This window comes from Columba livia, chromosome 25, assembly GCF_036013475.1.
Source record: "Columba livia isolate bColLiv1 breed racing homer chromosome 25, bColLiv1.pat.W.v2, whole genome shotgun sequence".
Classification (NCBI taxonomy): Eukaryota; Metazoa; Chordata; class Aves; order Columbiformes; family Columbidae; genus Columba; species Columba livia.
Window position 1 is genome coordinate 3,581,284 of NC_088626.1, and position 22,072 is coordinate 3,603,355.

General features: G+C 62.9%; 4 protein-coding genes across 13 annotated transcripts; 3 read left to right on the plus strand and 1 right to left on the minus strand.

Moving 5' to 3' along the window:
- Positions 1-38: 38 nt before the first annotated feature.
- TMED4 (transmembrane p24 trafficking protein 4) lies at positions 39-2,544 on the minus strand. Its single transcript, XM_065041069.1, has 5 exons — positions 2,340-2,544; positions 1,473-1,573; positions 720-845; positions 484-630; positions 39-342 (listed from the first exon to the last, which is right to left on the minus strand). The coding sequence occupies exons 1-5, from the start codon at positions 2,479-2,481 to the stop codon at positions 193-195; spliced, it is 666 nt and encodes a 221-aa protein (XP_064897141.1). The 5' UTR covers positions 2,482-2,544; the 3' UTR covers positions 39-192.
- A 140-nt stretch (positions 2,545-2,684) lies between these two features.
- Positions 2,685-5,006, plus strand: LOC102085592 (interleukin-36 receptor antagonist protein-like). Its single transcript, XM_065041078.1, has 5 exons — positions 2,685-2,974; positions 3,183-3,225; positions 3,300-3,388; positions 3,476-3,600; positions 4,315-5,006. The coding sequence occupies exons 1-5, from the start codon at positions 2,800-2,802 to the stop codon at positions 4,522-4,524; spliced, it is 642 nt and encodes a 213-aa protein (XP_064897150.1). The 5' UTR covers positions 2,685-2,799; the 3' UTR covers positions 4,525-5,006.
- Positions 5,007-5,533: 527 nt separating this feature from the next.
- LOC102083575 (interleukin-36 receptor antagonist protein-like) lies at positions 5,534-8,286 on the plus strand. 8 transcript variants are annotated; one of them, XM_065041074.1, is made up of 6 exons: positions 5,549-5,911; positions 5,994-6,116; positions 6,259-6,353; positions 6,874-7,029; positions 7,111-7,235; positions 8,011-8,286. In XM_065041074.1, exons 2-6 carry the CDS (start codon positions 6,088-6,090, stop codon positions 8,203-8,205), a joined length of 600 nt encoding a protein of 199 aa, XP_064897146.1. In that variant the 5' UTR covers positions 5,549-5,911; positions 5,994-6,087; the 3' UTR covers positions 8,206-8,286. The 8 variants fall into 8 exon arrangements, with proteins under 8 accessions (XP_064897149.1, XP_064897146.1, XP_064897147.1 ...); XM_065041075.1 differs by having other exon boundaries at positions 5,550-5,911; positions 6,080-6,116; XM_065041071.1 differs by having other exon boundaries at positions 5,552-5,911; positions 6,202-6,353.
- Positions 8,287-8,795: 509 nt separating this feature from the next.
- On the plus strand, positions 8,796-21,767 carry LOC110365896 (PH and SEC7 domain-containing protein 4-like). 3 transcript variants are annotated; one of them, XM_065041064.1, is made up of 14 exons: positions 8,796-8,888; positions 10,450-13,501; positions 13,601-14,597; positions 15,889-16,011; positions 16,105-16,185; positions 16,897-17,009; positions 17,407-17,465; positions 17,582-17,671; positions 17,818-17,861; positions 17,934-18,097; positions 19,559-19,838; positions 19,921-20,065; positions 20,149-20,286; positions 21,179-21,767. In XM_065041064.1, the coding sequence occupies exons 2-14, from the start codon at positions 10,543-10,545 to the stop codon at positions 21,431-21,433; spliced, it is 5,448 nt and encodes a 1,815-aa protein (XP_064897136.1). In that variant the 5' UTR covers positions 8,796-8,888; positions 10,450-10,542; the 3' UTR covers positions 21,434-21,767. The 3 variants fall into 3 exon arrangements, with proteins under 3 accessions (XP_064897136.1, XP_064897137.1, XP_064897138.1); XM_065041065.1 differs by lacking the exon at positions 8,796-8,888 and having other exon boundaries at positions 9,361-13,501; XM_065041066.1 differs by lacking the exons at positions 8,796-8,888; positions 13,601-14,597 and having other exon boundaries at positions 13,299-13,501.
- The last annotated feature ends 305 nt before the right edge of the window (positions 21,768-22,072 follow it).

Here is a 22,072-nt window from a genome sequence, read left to right on the forward strand (position 1 = left end):
TCCCCCAGCGCACCAAAAAAACCCACCAACAAACCCCGTCCGACCCCAAAAATCCTTTATTTTCCCACAAAACGCCACCGCAGGGGCCGGCCCCGACCCTCCCCGCTGGCACGCAGGGCTCCCCCAAACCTCCCCACTCCCCGTCTGGGTCCCAGTAGTTCCCCCAAGGGCTGTGGGGTGACACGGGAGGGGCTACACCAGCTTCTTGGCCTCGAAGAAGCTCTTGAGGTGCCGCATCTGCCAGACGCCGGTGAGGATGAGGATGATGGTTTGGGCGATGGACCACCAGAGCACCCGCTGGTTGGTGCTCTCGCTTGTCATGCGGAAACGTTCCTCTCGGTACTGCCAGCAAATGTAAAATAAAGTGAGGAAACAAACAAGCAAACAAAATAATTGGTTTATCCCTGCGATACCGTCAGGCAAAGAAATTAAAAAAATAAAGCAGGAGGGGAAAAAAAGGGGGTTTGGATCCCCCCTCCTCACCCGCTGGTAGTTCTGCTCCTTCTGGATCTGCTCGACCTGGTCGAGGAGCTGCCGGGCGCGGAGCTGCAGCTCCGTCAGCTTGTCCTTGGCGGCGATTTCGGGGTAGTTGTTGGTGTGTTCGCCCACCTGGATGTCCAAGTGCACCCGCTGCGGAGCCGAAATAAGCAGGGGGGATGTCAGCAGAGCCCCGTTGGTGCTGACACCCCCGCCCTGGGTTTGGGGAACCCTCCCGTTACCAGTTTGCCGCCGGCAAAGAGCGCCATGCGGGTGGAGTTGGAGTGGAGGCAGATCTGGTGCTCGCCCGGTGTGTGGGAGGTGAAGGTGAAACGTCCCTCGGAGCCGTACTGGCGCGACAGGACCACCTGCGACAGCACCGGGACACCGTCACACAGCACCCACCCCAGGGGGACACCAGGACAGCCCCCCCATGTCCCACAGACCCTCCTGTCCTGGGTAAAGGGGCACCCTGTGCACCCAATGGACCCCACGCCTAGGCTGGGGGAGGCCCTGTGCACCCCAGGGACCCTCTGCCCCAGCTGGGAGACACCCCAAGATCCCCCCACCCCAATAGCTGGCACCCCAGGCACCCCACACCCAGGCTGGTGGGTACCCCACGCACCCTAGGGAACCCCTGACCCAACTGGTTGACACACCATGTACCTCAGGGACCCCACACCCAAAACAATGGGCACCAGAAGGACTCCCCACCCCAGGCTGGTGGGTGCCCCGTGCACCCCAGAAACCCCCTCCCCTTGTTGGAGAACACCCCAGGACATTCCCCCACCTCAATAACAGATAACAGGCACACTAGAGACCCCCTGCCTTCTTTGGCAAGCACCCCAGGGACCCCCTGCACCCCAACAGCAGGCACCCCAAGAACCCACCCCAGCTGGGGGGCACCCCATGTGCCCCAGGGACTCCACACCTAGGCCAGGGGGCGTCCAGGCCCCCCAAGAGCCCCCATCACTGGCCCAGGGGGTGTCACCCACCTTTCCATCGGGGTCCTTCACCTCCACGTGCATGCCCAGGCCGGGGGTGGATGGCAGGAATGACTCCGACTGTTTGTCCCACAGCTGTGTCCGGTAGTTCCCTGGTCGGGGGGACGGTGGGTCAGAACAGGGCCCACCCAGGGCCACCCCGGCCCGTTATGCCCTGGTTCCTGGAGGCCTCTCCTCCCCACCATGGTTGTGGGGGCCTCCTCATTGTCCCCCATCCTTCCTCATTGCTGCCCAGCGCTCCCTATCACCCCCCATCATCCCCCAGCCCTCCCCATTGCCCCACATCCCTCCCCGTTGCTCTTCATCCCTCTTCACCACCCCCCAGCCCTCCCCATCATCCCCCAGCCCTCCCCATTGACCCCCATCACTCCCCATCACCCCCCAGCCCCCCTTATTGCCACCCAACCCTTTCTATCCCTCCCCATTGCCCCCCATCCCTCCCAGTCGCCCCCTGGTCCCTTCCCATCGCACCTCATCCCTCTTCGTCGCCCTCCAGCCCTCCTCGTTGCCTCTGCTCCCTCCCCATTGCCCCCCATCCCTCCTCAGTGTCCCTCATCACTCTTCATCGCCCCCCATCCCTCCTCATTGTCCCCCATCCCTCCTCATTGTCCCCCATCCCTCCCCATTGCCCCCCATCCCTCCCCACTGCCCCCCATCCCTCCCCACTGCCCCCCATCCCTCCCCATCGCCCCCCATCCCTCCCCATCGCCCCCCATCACTCTTCATTGTCCCCCATCCCTCCCCACTGCCCCCCATCCCTCCCCATCGCCCCCCATCCCTCCTCATCGTCCCCCATCCCTCCCCACTGCCCCCCGCTCCCTCCCGGTGTCCCCCTCCGCCACCCCGCAGGCCCCTCACCGATGACCATGGTCTCGTCCGGGATCTCCTCGATGAAGCAGCGCTTCTCGGTCTCGCCGATGTGGAAATAGAGCCCGTGTGCGCTCCAGGCCGCCAGCAGCAGCGCGGCCACCGCGGCCCGCACGGCCCCGCCGCCCGCCATGGCCCGCGGGGAGCGACACTGCGCACGCGCCCCGCCCTGCCTGCGCGCACCGCGCACGCGCCACGCCCTGCCCGCGCGCACCGCGCACGCGCCGCCCACCGGCGGCCACTCACTGGTTCCCACGCAGCGCGTTGGGTTCCCGGTTGGGAGGTGGCTCCACTGCGCATGCGCCGACCCGCCGCGGTGAGGACTGCGTGCGCGGCGCGCCCCGCTCGGTGGCGCCACGGGGAGGGCGCCGCGCCCCCAGCGCTGAGGTTGGCGGTTCGAGCCCCGCGTTGCGCAGTTTGAAGGGGTGCGGTGACCCCTGGCTGTGTCTTCATGTTCACACCCCGATGCGATCGTCCCCAAGTGCCACCCCCAGCCGTGCCAAGCCCTTTGGCGGGGCGGAGCCAACCCTGCCAGCTGTGTGGCAACACCACCACCAACCTGCTTCCTTCCTTCCTTCCTTCCTCCCAGCCGCTGCCCCGGGCTTTGGGGTGGGGGGTCCCAATGGGTGAGTGGGTGACCGGGGACCCCCCAGGGGGGTGGGGAGGCCAGAAGCGGAACCTCAGGGACCAGTTGCGCCACTGGCAGCCCCCCGCCTCCGCAAGCTGGGAATTTCAGGAGAGGTTATAAGGGCGGGGGGGGCACGGTTGACAGGACTCGGGGCGCCATGGCGTGCTGGCCCGTGCTCACCCTCACCCTCCTCTTCCTCTGTGCAGAGGCTGAAGGCTTCGCCCCGCAGACCAAAGTCTTCCAGTATCGGTGAGTGGGGCGGGGGGAGCACCCCAGGGTGGCACCCGGGGGGGATATTGGTGTCACTGCTGTCCCACCGGCAGGATTTGGGACGTCAATCAGAAGTCGCTTTACCTGCGCAATGACCAGCTGGTGGCCGGGCACCTGCAGGGGGCAAACGCGGCGCTTGAAGGTGAGATGGGGACGTGGGGACACGGCGGGGGACACAGGGACATGTTAGGCATGTCCTGATGTCCCCATGCGTGTCCCCTCCCCGCAGAGAAGGTGTTTTGGGTGCCCAACCGTGCCTTCGAGCCCGCCCGGCTCCCCATCATCCTGGGCATCCAGAATGGGACGCGCTGCCTGGCCAGTCCCCCAGCCAGCCAGCCCACCCTGCAGCTGCAGGTCAGGGACAGCATGGGGACAGTGTGGGGACACCACTGGGGTGGGGATGCTAAAGGGATGGGGATGCTGTGGGGATGAGGATGCTGTGGGGATGGGGACACTGTGGGGACACCAGAGGGATGGGGATGCCATGGAGATGGGGATTTTGAGGGGACAGGGATACAGTGGGGATGGAGATGTCACAGGGATGGGGACATCAATGGGATGGGGACACCAAAGGGATGGGGATGCCATGGGGATGGGGACACCATGGGGACAGGGACACTAAAGGGATGGGGACACCAAAGGGATGGGGATGCCATGGGGATGGGGACACCATGGGGACAGGGACACCAAAGGGATGGGGACACCAAAGGGATGGGGATGCCATGGGATGGTGACACAGTGGGGACAAGGATGCCACAGGGATATCAAGGGGATGGGGATAGCATGGGGAGAGGACACCTGGGTATGGGGACACCGTGGGGACAGGTCCCATGGGATCACAAGGGCTGTGGCATCACAGGGATGCGGACACCATGGCGAGGGGACACTGTGGGGACAAGGATGCTGCAGAGGTCACAGGGATCACAGGGACGGAGCGTTGCAGGGATGGGGACACCACAGGGACCAGGGACACCAGAGAAACGGGGCCACCGCAGGGCTGGGGACCATTGCAGGCCCATCCGGCACTGTCACCCCATCAGTGACACAGTGTCCCCATGTCCCCCCTAGGCCGTGGACATCCGGGCGCTGCCCCGCGACAGTGCCACCTCGGCCGCCTTCACCTTCTTCCGCTCCTACAAGGACGGGCTGTGGCGCTTCGAGTCGGCTGCCAACCCCGGCTGGTTCCTCTGCACCGCGGCCAGTGGCCACCAGCCCCTGGGGCTGTCCCAGGTCCCCGACGCCACCCACCTGCTCGACTTCTACTTCCAGCTCTGCTGAGTCCCCCTGCGCCTGGGGACGGGGACATCACCACCCCAGGACGGTGGCAGCTACACCAGGAGGGTGATATGCTCACTCCAGGGATGGTGACATCGCACTGGGGATGATGATATCCCTCCCAGGATGGTGACATACGCCCTGGGATGGTGATATCGTCACCCCAGGGATGGTGGCATTCCCCTCCAGATGGCGACATTCCCCTTGGGACAGTGACAACCCCTCCAGGATGGTGACATCTCCCTGAGGATGGTGAAGTCCCTCGGGGACAGTGATATCCCCTCTGGGACAGCGACACCCCCCTCAGGATGGTGACATCCCCTGCGATGGTGACATCTCGCCCAGGATGATGACATCCCCCCTGGGGTGGTGACATCCTCACCCCAAAGACAGTGACATCCCCCCGGGATGGTGCTATCCTGCTGCGGATGGTGACATCCCCCTGGGGACAGTCACATCCCGTGGGAATAAAGATGCTCAGGACACTTTGGTCCCCGTGACATGCAGGGGGGGACAGGGTGAGCGGTGGCCCCGCCGCTTGCGTCACCATGGCGGGAAGGCCAGTGTTGCGCCACCGGCTCGTTGGGGACAATGACGGGATGTCCCTGGCGGGGGGTGACACATCAGCGGGGCTGCCCCATGGCCAGGCCCCTTCCTGGATTTGGTGGCAGCGGGGACGCCTCCCGCCCGGCACACCCAGCTGTCACCGGCACCACGCGGCGTTTCACAGCGGGGATGGCGCGCATGGCACCGTGGGGACGGGGGACATGGGACGCTGGGGACAAGGCACACAGGCACAGCAAATACAGGCACATGGGACCCTGGGGACACAGCACGTGGGACCTTGGGGACAAGGCACACCGGCACGGGAGGAACAGGGCACATGGGACCATGGGACAGGGCACATGGGACCTTGGGAACACAGCACACAGGCACAGCAGGGATAGGGCACATGGGACCATGGGGATGGGGGACATGGGACCGTTGAGACAGGGGACATGGGCATCATGAGGACAACATACATGGGACTTTGGGGACAGAAAACATGGGACCTCAGGGACAAGACAATGTGGGGTCATGGGGTCAGGACAGGTGGGAGCCTGGGGACAGGGCTGACAGGATCCCAGCGACACATGGGACCCTGGGGACACGGCTCAGGGGACACCACAGCCACAGTGACCATAAGCATCATGGGGTGGGGACGCAGGGGACAGAGGACCAGGTGGCGTTTCACCATCACCCCGTCACCCCGCCCAGCTCCTCCCGCACAATTACCGGGGTGGGTCTGTCCCCCTGCACCGCCCTGCTCTATAAGTGCCACCGTCACCCGGTGCGGGGGACACAACCCAGAGGACACAGGACAGGATCTCAGACGCTGACGGACTTGCAGGTATCGCTGGGGACAGGGATGGGGAGAAACCCGTTTGGGCCACGTTCTGTGGGTGTTCACTCTGGAACCTACTGATAACCAGGAGCCTGTTGGCAAACTGGGTGCATCGGGGCGCGGGGATCCCGCCACCCGCGTCACCTGTGTCACACACGTGGTCCCTTTGTGCAGGCTCCGCCATGTCCCGCGTGCCCAGAGCTGCCACCAGGTGAGTGATGACAGGGTGGGGACAGCGAGGGCCTGAGTCACCCCGTGTGGCACCTGCCCTCACCCTCCTCTCCTGTGCCCCCCAGGGGCTGCATCAGGGACAAAGGTCCCCAGGGACATCTGGGGCAGTCACAGCTTCTTAGGGACCCTCCTGGCATCATGGTGGGGACAGGGGACGCAGCAGAGTCTGTCATCGACCCCGACATGGTGGCCTTGTTCAATGACTTCCTGGGGGAAGGTAGCGTTTGTCCCCACATGTCCCCTCTGTCCCCATGCCCATGTCCTGGTGTCCCTCCGTCCATCCCTGTCCCCATGTGCCCCATGTCCCCCATCTCCACACCCCTGTGATGCCCATGTGTCCCTGTGTCCCCAGGTGCCCATCACACCCGTGTGCCCCATCTCCATGTCCCCATGTCCCCACATGTCCATCACAGCCATGTCCCTGTGATGCCCACATGTCCCCATGCATCTCTGACATCCCCTGTGCCCCCGCCCCATGTCCTCTGTCCCTGTGTCCCCACGTCCCCCAACCCCACGTGCCCATCACTCTTGTGTCCTCATGTCCCTGTGTCCTCATGTGCCCACATCCCTGTGATGCCCCATGTCCCCCAACCCCACGTCCCCATGTCCCCCTATTCCACATCCCTGTGACGCCCCATGTCCTCATGATGCCCCATGTCCCCACACACCCATGGTGTCCCCATGCCCCCTCCCTGTGTCCCCACGTCCCCATGTCCCCACATCCCTGTGTCCCCCAGCAGTGCTTACAGGATCCACCATCGCCTCGACCGAGTCCCACGTGGTGGCCCAGCCCTACCACTATGTGGTGAGGGACACGGAGCAGAAGGGACTTTGCCTCCATGACGGCCACCTGGTGGCCACCAGCTTCCAGGGTACCAACGCTGCCCAGGAAGGTGGGTGCCACCCCACCCATGGTGGGTAGGGGGCACATGAGGCACCCATGGGTGCTCCCACTCACCCCTTTCCCCTCGTAGAACCCATCAGCGTGGTGCCCAACCCCAGCCTGGAGCGTTGGCGTTGTCCCCTCATCGTGGGCATCCGTGGTGGCAAACAGGCCCTGTCATGTGGCACTGGCCCTGAGCCCCAGCTCAAGCTGGAGGTGATATTGGGGGGGGTTGTGGTGGGGGTGGCCCAGGGTGGGGGGCACCCAGAGGTAGGGGAACCCCGAGGGGGTCAGCACAAGGTGGGGAACCCAAGGTGGGTGGATCCAAGGTGGACAACCCAAGGTGAGGGCACCCTGGGGTGGTGGGACACCTAGAGATGGGTCAACACAAGGTGGGGACACCCTGAAGTCATGGGGACCCAGAGATGGGTCATCCAGAAGTGGGTCAACCCAACATGGGTCAACTCAATGTGGGTCAACCCGAGGTGAGGACACCTTGAGATGGTGTCATTCCCAAATGGTATCACCCTGAGGTGGTGTCACCTGGAGGTGGGGGTTCTCTAGGGTGGTATCACCTTGAGATGGTGTCACCAAGAGGTGGAAGGTTCCCTGGGATGGTGTCTCCCTGGGATGGTGTCAACCTGTGATGGCATCAACCCATGATGGCATCGCCTGAAGGTGGGGGGTTTCCAAGGGTGGTGTCACCCCATGATGGCATCACCTGGAGCTTGAGCTTCCTTGAGAAGGTGCCACCTCCTTAAGGTGGCGTCACCTGGAGGTGCGGGGTTCCCCGGGGTGGTGTCACCCCATGATGACATCACCTAGTGGTTGAAGCTCCTTGAGAAGGTGCCACTTTGACAGGGTATCACCTTGACATGGTGTCACCTGAAGATGGTGTCACCTGGAGATAGTGGCACCTGGACAAGGGGGTTCCCTGGGACGGTGGCACTGGAGGTGCTATCCCAGCGGTGACCCCCATGCCCCATGGCAGGAGGTGGGGCTGCTGGACCTGTTCTCACGGCCGGCTGACGCCACCCCCTACACCTTCTACAAGACCTTTGGTGGCACCACACACACCTTCGAGTCGGCCGCCTTCCCCGGGCTGTTCCTCAGCACGTCCCCAGGCCCCGCGCTGGGCCTGGCTGCCCCCCCAGATGTCACCGCCTTCTACCTGCTCCGCAAGTGACGGTGGCACCCATGGTGGGGCGGTGTGGGGGTCCTCCCCACTGTCAGCCCCCCTGGGTGGGGAAATAAAGAGTTGGTGTCAGTTTGGGGTGTGTGGTTTGCGGTGGGAGGTGCAGGATCGGGCCATGGGGCACAGGATCGGGCCCTGTGTGGCCAGTTCAGCCAATGGAGGGAGAGGATTGGGCCCATGGCGGGGGAGGATCAGGCCCATGCGGGAAGTATCAGCCCATGGTGGGAAAAGATCGGGCCCAAGGAGGGACAGGATCAGGCCCCATTTGGCATGATCAGCCTATGTGGGACAGGATCGGGCCCTGCTGTGCAGGAGTGGGCCCATTTGGAGGACAGGATCGGGCCCTGTTGGGCAGGATAGTACATGGTGGGGCAGGATTGGACCCACGGAGACAGGATCGGGCCCATTGGGGGCAGGATCAGGCTCTGTAGGGCAGGATCGGGCCCATACGGGGGAGATTCAGCCCATGGTGGTGCAGAATGGAGCCCCTTTGGAGACAGGATCAGGCTCATTTAGGGCAGGATCGGGCCCGGCGGCCCGAGGGGGCGTGGTTTCCATACGGGGGCGTATCCGCAGGCGTGACTGACCCCTCCCGGCCCCGCCCCCGGCGGTGGGGCGGGAGGAAGGGGGCGGGACCGGCGCTGGCCACGCCCCTCGCTGCGCTCTCGCTGCCGGTAAGGGGAGGGGAGCGGGGTGGGTCACAGCGGGACCCCGGGGGGTCCCCACGGCCCGGGGAGGGGTTGGAGGTTCCCTTGGGGCCCCCCCAGAGCCCTCAGCCCCGCCCAGCCCCCTCCCCCCCCCGCCCGGGAGGGTCCCCCAAACCTTGAGCTTCCCCCCAAAAACCCTCGGGGCGCCCCCACTCCTGGGTGCCCCCCCTAACTCTTGGGGGTCCCCCGTGACTCCCGGGGGGTCCTCACGGCTCCTCCGGAGTCCCCACAGATTTCTGCCCCCTCCCCCTCCCAGCCTTGGGGTCCCTCCCGCCCCTTTAGGGTCCCCCACACACCCTTCGGGGTGCCCCCCAACCCTTGGGGACCCCTAAAAGCCTACGTGCAAACTTTTGGGGTGCGTCCCCACCCCCCGAGTCCCCCCCAAACTTCTATGTTCCCCCCCACCATTTGGGGTCCCCCCAGAGCCCTCCCTATGCCTTTGGGTGCCCCCTCACCCCTCGAGGGACACTTTGCGAGGGGCACCGCGTTTTGGGGGGGGGCACCCCACAGTGCGCAGCGGCACCCACTTTGGGGTGCACCCCCCCCCAGCAGTGACCCCTCCCAATGCAGTGGGGTGCCAGCATCCCCCCCTTGATTTGGGGACCCCCGCTCCGTGCTGCAGGAAGCAGCACATTTAGGTGCCCCCCCACGTGGCACAGGGGTGCCGGGGGGAGGGGACACACGAGTGGGTGACCCGTGACCCCCCCATGGTGGCAGTGGGTGCTGCAGGGTTTTGGGGTGCAGGAGGGCCGTTGGGTGCCCCCTCCCCTCCCCGTTTCCTGCCCCGGCGGGGCCGGAAGCTGTGGGTGACGCAGGTGACGCGGGGCCGTGACATGGGTGACACGAGTGACACGGGGCGCGGGTGCTGGGCCCCCACCCTGCGGAGGGGCCCTCCCTGACCCCCCCTCCCCACAGCCTCTTCCTCCTCCTCCTCTTTCTCCTTCCATCCCTCCTTCCTTCTCTGGCCCCTCCCTCCAGCTCTTCCTCCTTCCTCCTTCCCTCTCTCCGTCCTTTCCTCTTTCCTCTCTCCCTTCTTCCTCCATCTCTCCTTCCTCTCCTCGTCCTTTCCTCCCTCCTTTCTTCCTCCATCTTTCCTTCCCTCTGTTCCTTCCTTCTTCCTCCCTCCCTTCTTGTTCCCTCTCTTCCTCTTCCCCTCTCTCCCTCCCTTCTTTCCTTCCTCCTCCCTCCTTCATTCCCTTTCTCTTCCTTCTCCCTTCATCCCTTCCTCCATCCTTCCCTCCATATTCCTTCTCCCTCCTCCTTTCCTCCCTTCTCCTTCCTTCCCTTCTTCTCTTCTTCCTTCATCCCTTCCTCTGTCCCCCTTCCTCCATCCTTCCCTCCCTTCCTCTTCCTCCTCCACCTCTTCTTCCATCCCTCCCTCCTCCATCCTTCCCTTTTCCTTCTCCCTTCTCCATCCATCTCCGTGTCCTCCTTCCTCCCTCCCTCCATCCCTCCTTCCCTCTCTCCTCTTCCTCTCCCCCACCTACGGGGACCCCCCACCCACCTCCATCTCCCCCTTCTCCCCCAGGTCTGACCCCCGGCCATGGGGCTGGGCAGGACGGGCAGGACGGGCAGCTGCCCGCGTGCGCCGGGGGGGCGGCCATAGGGGGGACACCACGCCATGGAGCCACCAAAGACCCCCCCCGCCACCACCCCCGGGGTCCTGGCGGCACAGGATGCCATCGTCTTCTCAGGGGCGGGGGCCGAAGGGGTGACCCCCCCCGCCGTGGTGACACCCGCCGTGGTGACACCCACCGCAGTGACAGCCGGTGGCACCGACGTGTTCTGGGCCAGCCTGCTGCAGGCCCAGCTGTGCGTCCAGGAGCTGCAGGGAGCGCTGGACGGACAGTGGGACGGGGGGGACAACAACTGGCCCCCCCAGCAGGGCTGGGACAGCGCTGGGAGCAGCCGGCACCAGTGTGGGGCTGCGGCGACGGGGGACAATGTCTTACACCAGCACGCAGCCAGCGGTGGGGGCATCTCGCCCAGATTGATGCCCACGGATGAGACCATCTCGCCCAGATTGATGCCCACGGATGGGACCATCTCGCCCAAGACTATGACCACGGATGGGACCATCTCACCCAGACTGATGCCCACGGATGGGACCATCTCGCCCAAGACCATGACCATGGATGGCACCATCTCACCCAAGCTGATGCCCATGGGTGGGACCATCTCACCCAAGTTGATGCCCACAGATGGGACCATCTCACCCAAGTTCACGCCCATGGGTGGGACCATCTCACCCAAGACCATGACCACAGATGGCACCATCTCCCCCAAGCTGATGCCCACAGATGGGACCATCTCACCCAAGTTCATGCCCACAGATGGGACCATCTCCCCCAAGCTGATGCCCACAGATGGGACCATCTCACCCAAGTTCATGCCCACAGATGGGACCATCTCACCCAAGTTCATGCCCACAGATGGGACCATCTCCCCCAAGCTGATGCCCACAGGTGGGACCATCTCACCCAAGTTGATGCCCACAGATGGGACCATCTTCCCCACGGATGAGAACATCTCACACAAGAACCAAGGCCATGGATCCACATACAAGAGCATCTTCCAAGTGTCCACAGGTGGGAACATCTCACACGAGCATGATGGCCATGCGTCTACAGATGGGAGCATCTCCCCCAAGTTCATGCCCATGGACGAGAACATCTTCCATGAGCACCACGGCCACAGATCCGCATACGACAGCATCTTCCACAAGTCCACAGGTGGGAACATCTCACCCAAGTCCATTTCCATGGATGAGACCATCTTCCATGAGCACCAAGGCCATGGATCCATATCCATCTTCCACGTCTCTGCAGATGGGACCATCTCACATGAGCAGATGCCCACAGGTGGGACCATCTCGCCCAAGTCCACACCCGTGGACTTGGGTCCCTACCAAAGCTGGGGATTTGCGTACGAGAGCATCTCGCATGTGTCCATGGGTGGGGGCAGCTCCAACAAGCACCGTGGCCACGTGTCTACAGAAGGGAGCATCTCACCCAGGTCCGTGTCCATGGATGGGAGCATCTCCCCCATGGATGAGACCATCTTGCAGGAACACCTGCTGATAGATGGGACCATCTCACCCAAGTCCACGCTCATGGATGGGACCATCTTGTACAAGTCCATGACCACAGACAGGAGCATCTTGCCCATGACCATGACCATGGGTGGGACCATCTCGCAGGAGAACATGCCCACAGATAGGACCATCTTGCAGGAAAACATGCCCACGGATGGGACCATCTCACCCAAGTCTGTGTCCATGGACAGGAACATCTCACAGGAGCATGTGCCCATGGACAGGAGCATCTCGCCCACGACCGTGACCATGGATGGGACCATCTCACAGGAGGACAAGACCACAAATGGGACCATCTTGCCCAAATCTATGCCCAGGGCCATGACCATGGATGAGACCATCTCACAGGAGAGCATGACCATGGATGGGTCCATCTTATACAAGTGCATGACCATGGATTTGACCATCTCGCAAGAAAACATGACCACGGATGAGACCATCCTGCAGGAGAACAAGCCCAAGGATGGAACGATCTCACCCATGACCATGACCACAGATGGGACCATCTGGCCCAAGTTTGTGCCCCAGGACAGGACCATCTTGCAGGAGAACACGCCCATGGATGGGACCATCTCATCCAAGTCCATGACTATAGATGTGACCATCTCGGAGGAGATCAAGCCCAAGGATGGAACGATCTCGCCCATGACCATGACCACAGATGGGACCATCTGGCCCAAGTTTGTGCCCCAGGACGGGACCATCTTGCAGGAGAAAAAGCCCATGGATGGGATCATCTCATCCAAGTCCATGACTATGGATGGGACCATCTCAGAGGAGATCAAGCCCACGGATGGGACCATCTCGCCCATGACCATGACCACAGATGGGACCATCTGGCCCAAGTTTGTGCCCCAGGACGGGACCATCTTGCAGGAGAAAAAGCCCATGGATGGGACCATCTCATCCAAGTCCATGACTATGGATGGGACCATCTCAGAGGAGATCAAGCCCACGGATGGGACCATCTCGCCCATGACCATGACCACAGATGGGACCATCTGGCCCAAGTTTGTGCCCCAGGACGGGACCATCTTGCAGGAGAAAAAGCCCATGGATGGGACCATCTCACCCAAGTTCATGACCATGGATGGGACCATCTCAGAGGAGAACGTCCCCAAGGATAGGACCATCCTGCCCATGACCACGGATGGGACCATCTCACCCAAGCAGCACGACCCCCAAAGCAGCGAGGATGAGGATGATGACGATGATGATGATGACGACGATGGCAGCTCCTCGCGGGATGAAGACCCCGGTGACGGTGACGATGCTGACGACGAGGAGCCCCACTTCCACACCAACCCCCTCTTCCAGAGCCGGCTGCCCCCACCCATGGGTGCCCCCCAGGGGGTTCCCCTGTACCGCCCCCACCAAGCTGCCCTGCTTGTCACCGTGGGGGGGGACAATACCCCAGGGAACACTGGGGGGTGTCCCCCCCTGGCCTGTACCCCAGGAGGGGATGTCCCCAGTGCTGCGGAGTGGGGTGAGTGTGGGACCCCCAGCCTGGGGTTATTTGGGGAGGTTGGAGGGGCACTGGTACTGATGGGGACCCCTCCCCGCGTTGTGTCTTCTCCCTTCCCAGGACCCCCCCGACCCCCAGGCCTGGCACTCGCTGAGCCCCCGGATCAACCCCTGGGTTTTGGGGACCCCCCGGGACCCTCCACCCCCCCAGCGGGGGGTGACCGGGACCCCCCCAGCCCCGGTTGCCCCCCAGGAGAGGGAGACCAGGATCTGCCCCTCCCCAGGCCTGTGGCCCCCCCACAACCCCCCCTGGGAGGGGGGTACCAGCCTCCCTCACCCCCCCTAGATTTCACCCAGGGAGGGGGGGACCAGACCCCTCCACTCCCCCCAGATTTACCCCCAAAAGTTGGGGACAAGCCCCCCCCTAAACCATTGCCCCCCCCATATTTGCCTGAGGGAAGGGGGGACCAGAAACCCCCAACCCCCCCATACCAGCCCATGAGGGGGGGGTTCCGGCCCTCCCACAGCCCCTTGACCCCCTCAAGTCACCCTCAGTGCCCCCCCAGCCCGTTGACCCCCTCAGAGCCTCCCCCCAGCCCCCCATATCAGCCCATGAGACGGGGGTACCAGCCCCCCCCCGCTGTCCCCCAGCGCCCCCCCAGCCCCTCATATCAGCTGATGGCAGCGGGGGTCCATCCCCCCCCGAGCCCCCTGACCCCCCCCCATCTCCCCAAGTGCACTCCCCGCCCTGTGACCCCCCCAAATCTGCCCCCCAGCCCCACATATCAGCCCGTGGCGAGCTCCCCACTAAGCCCCCTGACCCCCCCGGATCCCACCCCCTCATTTCACCCCCTGGGAGGGGGTCACCATCCCCCTGCCCCCCTCTCCTCCCTTCCCCCACGGGGTCCCTCAGCCCCGGGGGGGGCTCCAGGAGGTCACCCCCCCACATTGGGACCCCGCTGTTCCCGGGTGTCCCCGGGTGTTTCCTGCACGGGGGGGGAAGCGGCGCAGGGTCCCCCCCCCGTCACCCCATCGTCACCGCACCCCAACGTGGAGGAGCTGTCCCCCCCTGCGACGGCCCAGGAGCCCCCCCTGGACCCCCCCGCCAGCACCCAGGGGTGAGGGACGTCAGTGCCGGCCACATGGCCCCCCCCCTTCCCCCTGACCCCCAAAACCCCCCAATCCATCTGTGTCCCCCCCCCCAGACACCCACTGGCCCCCCAGACCCCTGTCTGCCCCCCCATTCCCCATCAACCCCCCCAATCTGCCCTCCCATTCCCCATCTACCCCCCATTCCCCATCAACCCCCCCAATCTGCCCTCCCATTCCCCATCCGCCCCCCAACCCATCTGCTCCCCAGAATCCCCCCCCGCCCCCAAATCCTGTCTGTCCATCTGCCCCCCAAATCCATCTGTCTCTTCCCCCCGCCCAGACCACCCCCCAACTTCCTGCCCCCCCTGCAAACCACCGAATTCCCCCCCTACTTCCCCCAATTCACCCTTTCCCCCCCCCATCCACACCACCCAGTGGGGCAGAAGGGATGCCCCCCAGCCTTTCTGACACCCCCACACCCCCATCTGCTCTGTCCGTCTGTCCCCCAAACAACCCCCAGCCCCCCCCATCCCTCTGACCCCCCCCAAATCCCTTGACCCCCCAATCCCCCCCAAACCCCCTAATTCTTCCCCAATTCCACCCCATCCATACCACCCAGTGGGCAGAATTAAGGGTACACCCCCAGCTCTGACACCCCCAAACCCCCATCTGCTCTGTCTGTCTGTCCCCCAACCACCCTCTGACTCCCCCAAATCCCCTGATCCCCCAATCCCCCCAAAACCCCCTAATTCTCCCCCAATTCCACCCCATCCACACCACCCAATGGGCCAGAATTAAGAGACCCCCCCAGCTCTTTCTGACACCCCCAAACCCCCATCTGCTCTTTTTGTCCCCCAACCAACCCCCACCCCCCCCAACCCTCTGACTCCCCCAAAATCCCTGACTCACCAATCCCCCCCAAACCCCCCAATTCTCCCCAATTCCCTCCCACATCTGCTCTGTCCATCTGTCCCCCAACCAACCCCCAGGCCCCCCTATCCCTCTGACCCCCCCCAAATCCCCTGACCCCCCAATCCCCCCATCCTTTCCCACATCCACACCACCCAATGGGCCAGAATTAAAGGGCCCCCCCACACACACTTTCTGGCCCCTCCCAAACCTCTATTTGCTTTGTCCGTCTGTCCCCCACACCCTCTGACCCTCCCAAATCCCCTGACCCCCCCAACCCCTCCCAAACCCCCTAATTCTCCCCCATTTCCCCCCCATTCTCTCCCACATCCACACCACCCAATGGGCCAGAATTAAGGGGAACCCTTTCACACCTCACACCGCCTGACCCCCTCTTGTCCCCCCCAGGTGCCCTCCGGGGGGGTCCCCAGTGTCCCCGGACCAGCGAGGGGACGCGCAGCGCTTGGCCGCCCGCCTCTTCCACCTCGATGGCTTCAAGAAATCCCAAGTGGCCTCATTCCTCCGCAAGAAGTAACGATATGATGGGGGGGGGAACCCCTTTTTTGGGGGGTCACACACCCCTGGGGTTGGGGACCCCCCCTTCAAGCTCCTGTCCCCCCCCAGCAATGATTTCAGCGCGATGGTGGCCCAGGAGTACCTGGAGTTGTTCCAGTTCGGGGGGCAGACACTGGACCAGGCGCTCAGGTAGGGATGGGGGGGCTTTATTTTTGAGGGGGGGGACAAGTGTGTCCCCCACAATCAATAGCATGGCTGGGATTTGGTGGGGGGGGGGAGATGGGGGTGTTGGAGCTGGGAGGAGGAGAGATTTGGGGTGTTTTGGGGGCAGATTTGGGGTGATGGAGGGTCCAGGAGGGTGGATTTGGGGTTATGGGGGGGCAGGTTTGGGGTGGTTTAAGGTCCAGGGAGGCAGATTTGGGCTGTTTTGGGGTCTGGGGGGAGCAGATTTGGGGTGGTTTAGAGTCCATGGGGAGCAGATTTAGGCTCTTTTGGGGATCTGGGGGTGGAAATTTGGGGTCTATAGGGTTGGGGGGAGCAGATTTGGGGTGCTTTACAGTCTGTGGGAGCAGATTTAGGCTCTTTTTGGGAGGGAGGGAAATTCGGGATCTGTAGGGTTGGGGGTGCAGATTTGGGGTGTTTTAGGGTCCATGGGGAGCAGACTTAGGCTCTTTTGGGATCTAGGGGGGGAATTGGGGGTCTATAGGGTTGGGGGGGGGGCAGATTTGGGGTGTTTTTGATCCAGGGGCATTCAGATTTGGGGTCTATAGCATTGTGGGGGGCACACTTTTGATCCACCAGTCTCTAGACGGGAGGAGATTTAGGGTTGGGGGGAGTGGACTCTAAAGTGTGTGGGGGGGTCTGGGAAGGGGTAGGGTCAATATTTTAGGGTCCCCCCAGGTCGTTCCTGCAGGCGCTGGTGCTGACGGGGGAGACGCAGGAACGCGAGCGCATCCTCAGCCACTTTTCCCGGCGCTTCCATCACTGCAACCCCGGCGCCTTCCCCTCCCCTGGTGAGCGAGGGGGGGGCAGCACCCCCAGACCCCCCCATGAACCCCCAAACCCCCCTATGAACCCCCAAACCCACCCCATGCACCTCAGACCCCCCACACTTTCCTTCCCCCCTACCCCATGCTGTGCCTCAGTTTCCCCATCCATCACTGCAGGGCAACCTCATTGGGGTTCAGGGTGGTAGGTGCCCTCATTTTGGGGGGGGGACACACCCCAATTAATCCCCCCGGACCACCCCAGACCCCCCCCACCTTCCTTCCTTCCCCCCACCCCATGCTGTGCCTCAGTTTCCCCACTCATCACCCATTGCTGTGGGGCACCCCCATTGGGGTTCAGGGTGGTGGGTGCCCTCACTTTGGGGGGGGTACACCCCAATTAACCCCCCTGGCCCCCCCACAGACGCCGCGCACACCCTGACTTGTGCCATCATGCTGCTCAACACCGACCTCCACGGGCAGGTGAGCCAAAAAACCCCAAAAATATGGGGTTTGCAACCCTAAAAACCCACCCCTTGCATTTTTGGGGTGCAAAACAAAATAAAGGGGGGGCACTTATAGATTTCCCCCCCCCCCAGCGCCTCGGCCGGGCCATGACCAGTGCCGAATTCATTGCCAACCTCAGCGGGATGATGGATGGGCAGGATTTCCCCAGGGAGCAGCTGAAGGTATTTTGGGGGGGTTGAGGTTGAAAAAAGGGGGGGGCCACCCCCTAGAACCCCCCCGAACCCTTTTTCCCCCCCTGCCAAATACCATTTTCCCCCCTAAATCCCATTTTCCCCCCCAAATCCCATTATCCCCCCCCCCCCCCCAGGCTCTATACAGCTCCATCCGCAACGAGAAGCTGGCGTGGGCAGCGTGAGTACGAGGTTAAAAGGGGGGGATAATTTGGGGTGGGGGGGTCACCCGGTGATGCTGAGCACCCCGTAGGGATGAGGAGGAGGAGGAGGAGGAAGGCAGGGGGGGCAGCCCAGCCCCCCCGGGCCGTAAGAAGAGCAACCCCTTGGTGGAGCTGCCGGGGGGGGCCGGGGCGCTGACGTACCGCAGGGGCTGGCTGGCCAGGAAGGTGCTGGCGGAGGCTGACGGCAAGAAAAGTGAGTTGGGGGGGTCCAAGGGGGGGATTTGGGGGGGGTATAAGGTCCAGAGAGGCAGATGTGGGGTGTTTTGAGGCAGATTTTGTCTGGGGGTGAGAAATCTGGGGTGTTTTGGGTTCTAGAGGGGGAAATTTGGGGTGTTTTGGGGTCTGGGGGGGGCAGATTTGGGGGGTTTAGGGTCCATGGGGAGCAGATTTTGGCTCTTTTGGGATCTAGGGGGGGAATTTGGGGTGTTTTGGGGTCTGGGGGGGGCAGATTTGGGGTGGTTTAGAGTCTATAGGGGGCAGATTTTGGCTCTTTCGGGATCTAGGGGGGAAATTGGGGTCTATAGGGTTGGGCTGGGCAGATTTGGGGTGTTTTGGGGTCTGGAGGGGCAAATCTGGGGTGATCTGAGGTGTTTTGGGGTCTGGGGGGGGACAGATTTGGGGGGTTTAGGGTCCATGGCGGGGCAGATTTAGGCTTGTTTGGGACCTGGGGGTGGGAATTTGGGGTCTATAGGGTTGGGGGGCAGATTTGGGGTATTCTGGGATCTGGGGGCCAGATTTGGGGTGGTTTAGAGTCTATAGGGGGCAGATTTTGGCTCTTTCGGGATCTAGGGGGGGAATTTGGGGTCTATAGGGTTGGGCTGGGGCAGATTTGGGGTGTTTTGGGATCTGGGGGGACAGATTTGGGGGGTTTAGGGTCCATGGGGGCAGATTTAGGCTCTTTTGAGATCTGGGCGTGGGAATTTGGGGTCTATTAGGGTTGGGAGGGGCAGATAAGGGGGGTTTAGGGTCCATGGGAGGCAGATCTAGGCTCTTTTGGGATCTTGCGGGGGAATTTGGGGTGTTTTGGGGTCGGGGGGGGCAGATTTGGGGTGTTTGGGGTCTGGGGGAGGGAGGTTTGTGTGGTTTAGAGTCCATGGGGGGCAGGTTTAGGCTTCTTGGGGATCTAGGGGGGGGAATTTGGGGTCTACAGGGTTAGGAGGGGCAGATTGGGGGTGATGTAGGGTCCAGAGGGGCAGATTTGGGGTGTGGGGGGGCAGATTTGGGGGGGGCTTGGGGTCCAGGGGGCAAGATTTGGGATGGTTTGAGGGCTCCGGAGTGGAACTTGGGGTATTTTAGGGTCTGGAGGGGCAGATTTAGGGTGGTTTGGTAGCAGATTGGAGGTTTTGGGGGGGGGTGTCCATCTCTGGGGTGTTTTGGGGGCTGGTTTGGCTTTTTTTGGGGTCCAGGGGGGATATTTGGGGTGTTTTAGGGTTCAGGGGGACAAGTTTGGGGGGGTTTGGGGGCAAGTTTTAGGGAGTCCAGATTTGTGGTGGTTTGGGGGCCAACTGGGGGTGCTGGGGGGTTCAAGGAGGGGGATTTGGGGTGGTTTAGGGCTAATTGGGGTGCAACGCTGGGGTCTGTTGAAGCTGGAGGGGGGGTCTCAGCTTTGGGGGGGGGTTCAATCCTGCCTCCCCAACTTCTCTCCCCCCCATAGCGCCGTGGGGCAGACGAGGCTGGAAAGCCTTCCACGCCGTTCTCAAAGGGACAGTCCTCTATTTACTCAAACCTGGGGGGCGAACGGGGGGTCCCCCCCGGGCGGGAGCCTCCCCGGCCCCCCAGGAGGAGGAGGAGGAGGAGGAAGAGGGGGCACCCGAGGCTGAAGAACCTTTGGGGGTTCACCACGCCTTGGCCGAACGCGCCAGCAAATACACGAAGCGCCCCAACGTCTTCCGCCTGCAGACAGCCGACTGGCGCGTCTTCCTCTTCCAAGCCCCGTGAGTACCCCCCAAAAAGAGGGACAATGACATCACCGCGAGGGCAATGACATCACCTGTGACCTCATCCATCCCCATTCAGGACGCCGGACGAAATGTTCTCTTGGATCTCGCGCATCAATTTAGTGGCCGCCCTCTTCTCCTCGCCCCCCTTCCCCGCCGCTGTCGGGTCCCAGCGCCGCTTCGTGCGCCCCATCCTGCCCGCCGCCCCCAGCCGCTGCCCCCCGGTGAGCCCCACGGGGTTTGTTTTTGGGGGGCGAAGGCACCCATGGGTGCCCCCGGCACCCACCCAACTGTTCTCCCGTGGCAGGAGGAGCAGCAGCGCTGCCACGAGGAGTGGATGGAGCGGGTGGCCCAGGAGCTCCACGAGCACCAGCGGAACCTCCCCGAGAAGCGGGGCCGGGCGCTGGACGAGCATCGTCTGCGGAGGGATTACCTGCTCTACGAGGTGTGGCTCGTTAACCGCTAATTAGTGTTGTTATGTGGGGCACCGGGGACGTGGGGATGTCCCCATGGTGGTGGCTCATCGCCAGCCTTATCCTCCCCATGGCAGAGATGCCGCTATGGGACACAAGGGACATGGGGACATCACCATGGTAGTGGCTCATCTCCATCCTTATCTTCCCCATGGCAGAGACAGTGCTATGGGACACAGGGGACCCTGGGGACATTAGGGACACCAGGGACATGGGGATGTCCCCACAGAGCTGGCTCATCTCCAGGCTTATCCTCCCCATGGCAGAGATGCTGCTGTGGGATACAGGGGACATGGGGACATCACCGTGGTGGTGGCTCATCTCCATCCTTATCTTCCTCATGGCAGAGACAGTGCTATGGGACATTAGGGACACCAGGGACATGGGGATGTCCCAGTGGTGGTGGCCCATCTTCATCCTTACCTTCCCCATGGCAGAGACACCACTATGGGTCACAGGGGACATGAAAGAAACCAGGGACATGGGGGACACCAAGGACATGGGGACATGGTGGACACAGGGGACACCAAGGACATGGGGACATCAGGGACACGATGATGTCCCCATGGTGGTGCCTCATCTCCATCCTTCCCCCATGGCAGAAATGTGAATGCTATGGGACATGGGGACACCAGGGACACAGGGATGTCCCCATGTTGGTGGCTCATCTCCATTCTTACCTTCCCCATGGCAGAGGTGCTGCTATGGGACATGGGGACACCAAGGATATGGGGATGTCCCCATGGTGGTGCTTCATCCTTCCCCCATGGCAGAAATGCGAATGCTATGGGACATGGGGACACCAGGGACACAGGGATGTCCCTGTGGTGGTTCCTCATCTCCATCCTCATCCTCCCCTTCCAGCGCCGCCGCTACGAGACCTACGTGCAGGTGCTGGAGACGTGGCTGAGCGCGGGCGCCCAGGACCTGGAGCGCTGGGAGTCGCGGGCAGGGCCAGCGCTGACCCCCCCGGAACCCCCCACCCTCACCAAGGCCCATTCCAGCCCCTCGCTGGCCCCCGATCCCCCCCAGGCCCCCACTGTCCGCGTCAAGAGGAACATCTCCGAGCGCCGCACCGTCAGGAAGATTGTCCCCAAACGCAACAAGAACCTGCTGTGACAGATGGGGGGGGGACACTGAGGATGGGGACACACACACCCCTCAATTCACCCCGGTACGAGGTTCCTTCGGGCACCACCAGCATTGAGCCAACTCGGAGGGGCTGCGATTTAGGATGGGGAAACTCAGGGAGACCCCCCGTATAAAAATAAAAGGGATGGGGGGGTCACAGCATCCCCCCACTAAATAGAAAGCATGGGGGGGGGGTCACACCCCCCCAGAAACAAGGGATAGGGGGGTCACAGCCCCCCTTGCCCCCCCCAAAAGCGTCGCGCTGCACTCCCTCCCTGCTGCTCTGCATAGTGCAATAAAGGTGTACGTGTCACCGCTTCCACCCCCGTGTCCCCAAATGCCAGAGCGGGGGGGTTGGCAACACTGGGAGGTGACAGTATAGATGATACCCAACAGTGTCACCTATAAGGTGACCCCCCTACCCTGGGGTGTGCACCCCCATGGCCCCTGAACACCCAAAATGACCCAACGCCTTCATTTTTTGGCCCTGTCCTCAGCCAAAGGGACCCGACGCGGAGCCAGAGCACCAAAAACCCCAAAATCATGGGGAAACGCCCCAAAACATTCATGACGTGGGGCATATGGGTCCCACTCCTGGAGCTCTTCCTCATGACAGGGCTAATTAAC

Bases quoted from the DNA above. Each gene is read 5' to 3' on its own strand.
- TMED4 (XM_065041069.1), bottom strand. From the start codon at position 2,481: ATGGCGGGCGGCGGGGCCGTGCGGGCCGCGGTGGCCGCGCTGCTGCTG. The intron at 1,574-2,339 runs GTGAGGGGCCTG...CCCCCCGACCAG, and splicing joins GGACGAGACCATGGTCATCG to GGAACTACCGGACACAGCTG. The intron at 846-1,472 runs GTGGGTGACACC...GTGCTGTCGCAG, and splicing joins TGAAGGACCCCGATGGAAAG to GTGGTCCTGTCGCGCCAGTA.
- LOC102085592 (XM_065041078.1), top strand. From the start codon at position 2,800: ATGTTCACACCCCGATGCGATCGTCCCCAAGTGCCACCCCCAGCCGTG. The intron at 2,975-3,182 runs GTGAGTGGGTGA...TCCTCTGTGCAG, and splicing joins GGGGTGGGGGGTCCCAATGG to AGGCTGAAGGCTTCGCCCCG. The intron at 3,226-3,299 runs GTGAGTGGGGCG...TCCCACCGGCAG, and splicing joins ACCAAAGTCTTCCAGTATCG to GATTTGGGACGTCAATCAGA.
- LOC102083575 (XM_065041071.1), top strand. From the start codon at position 6,088: ATGTCCCGCGTGCCCAGAGCTGCCACCAG. The intron at 6,117-6,201 runs GTGAGTGATGAC...TGTGCCCCCCAG, and splicing joins GTGCCCAGAGCTGCCACCAG to GGGCTGCATCAGGGACAAAG. The intron at 7,236-8,010 runs GTGATATTGGGG...GCCCCATGGCAG, and splicing joins AGCCCCAGCTCAAGCTGGAG to GAGGTGGGGCTGCTGGACCT.
- LOC110365896 (XM_065041064.1), top strand. From the start codon at position 10,543: ATGGAGCCACCAAAGACCCCCCCCGCCACCACCCCCGGGGTCCTGGCG. The intron at 17,672-17,817 runs GTATTTTGGGGG...CCCCCCCCCCAG, and splicing joins TCCCCAGGGAGCAGCTGAAG to GCTCTATACAGCTCCATCCG. The intron at 18,098-19,558 runs GTGAGTTGGGGG...TCCCCCCCATAG, and splicing joins GGAGGCTGACGGCAAGAAAA to CGCCGTGGGGCAGACGAGGC.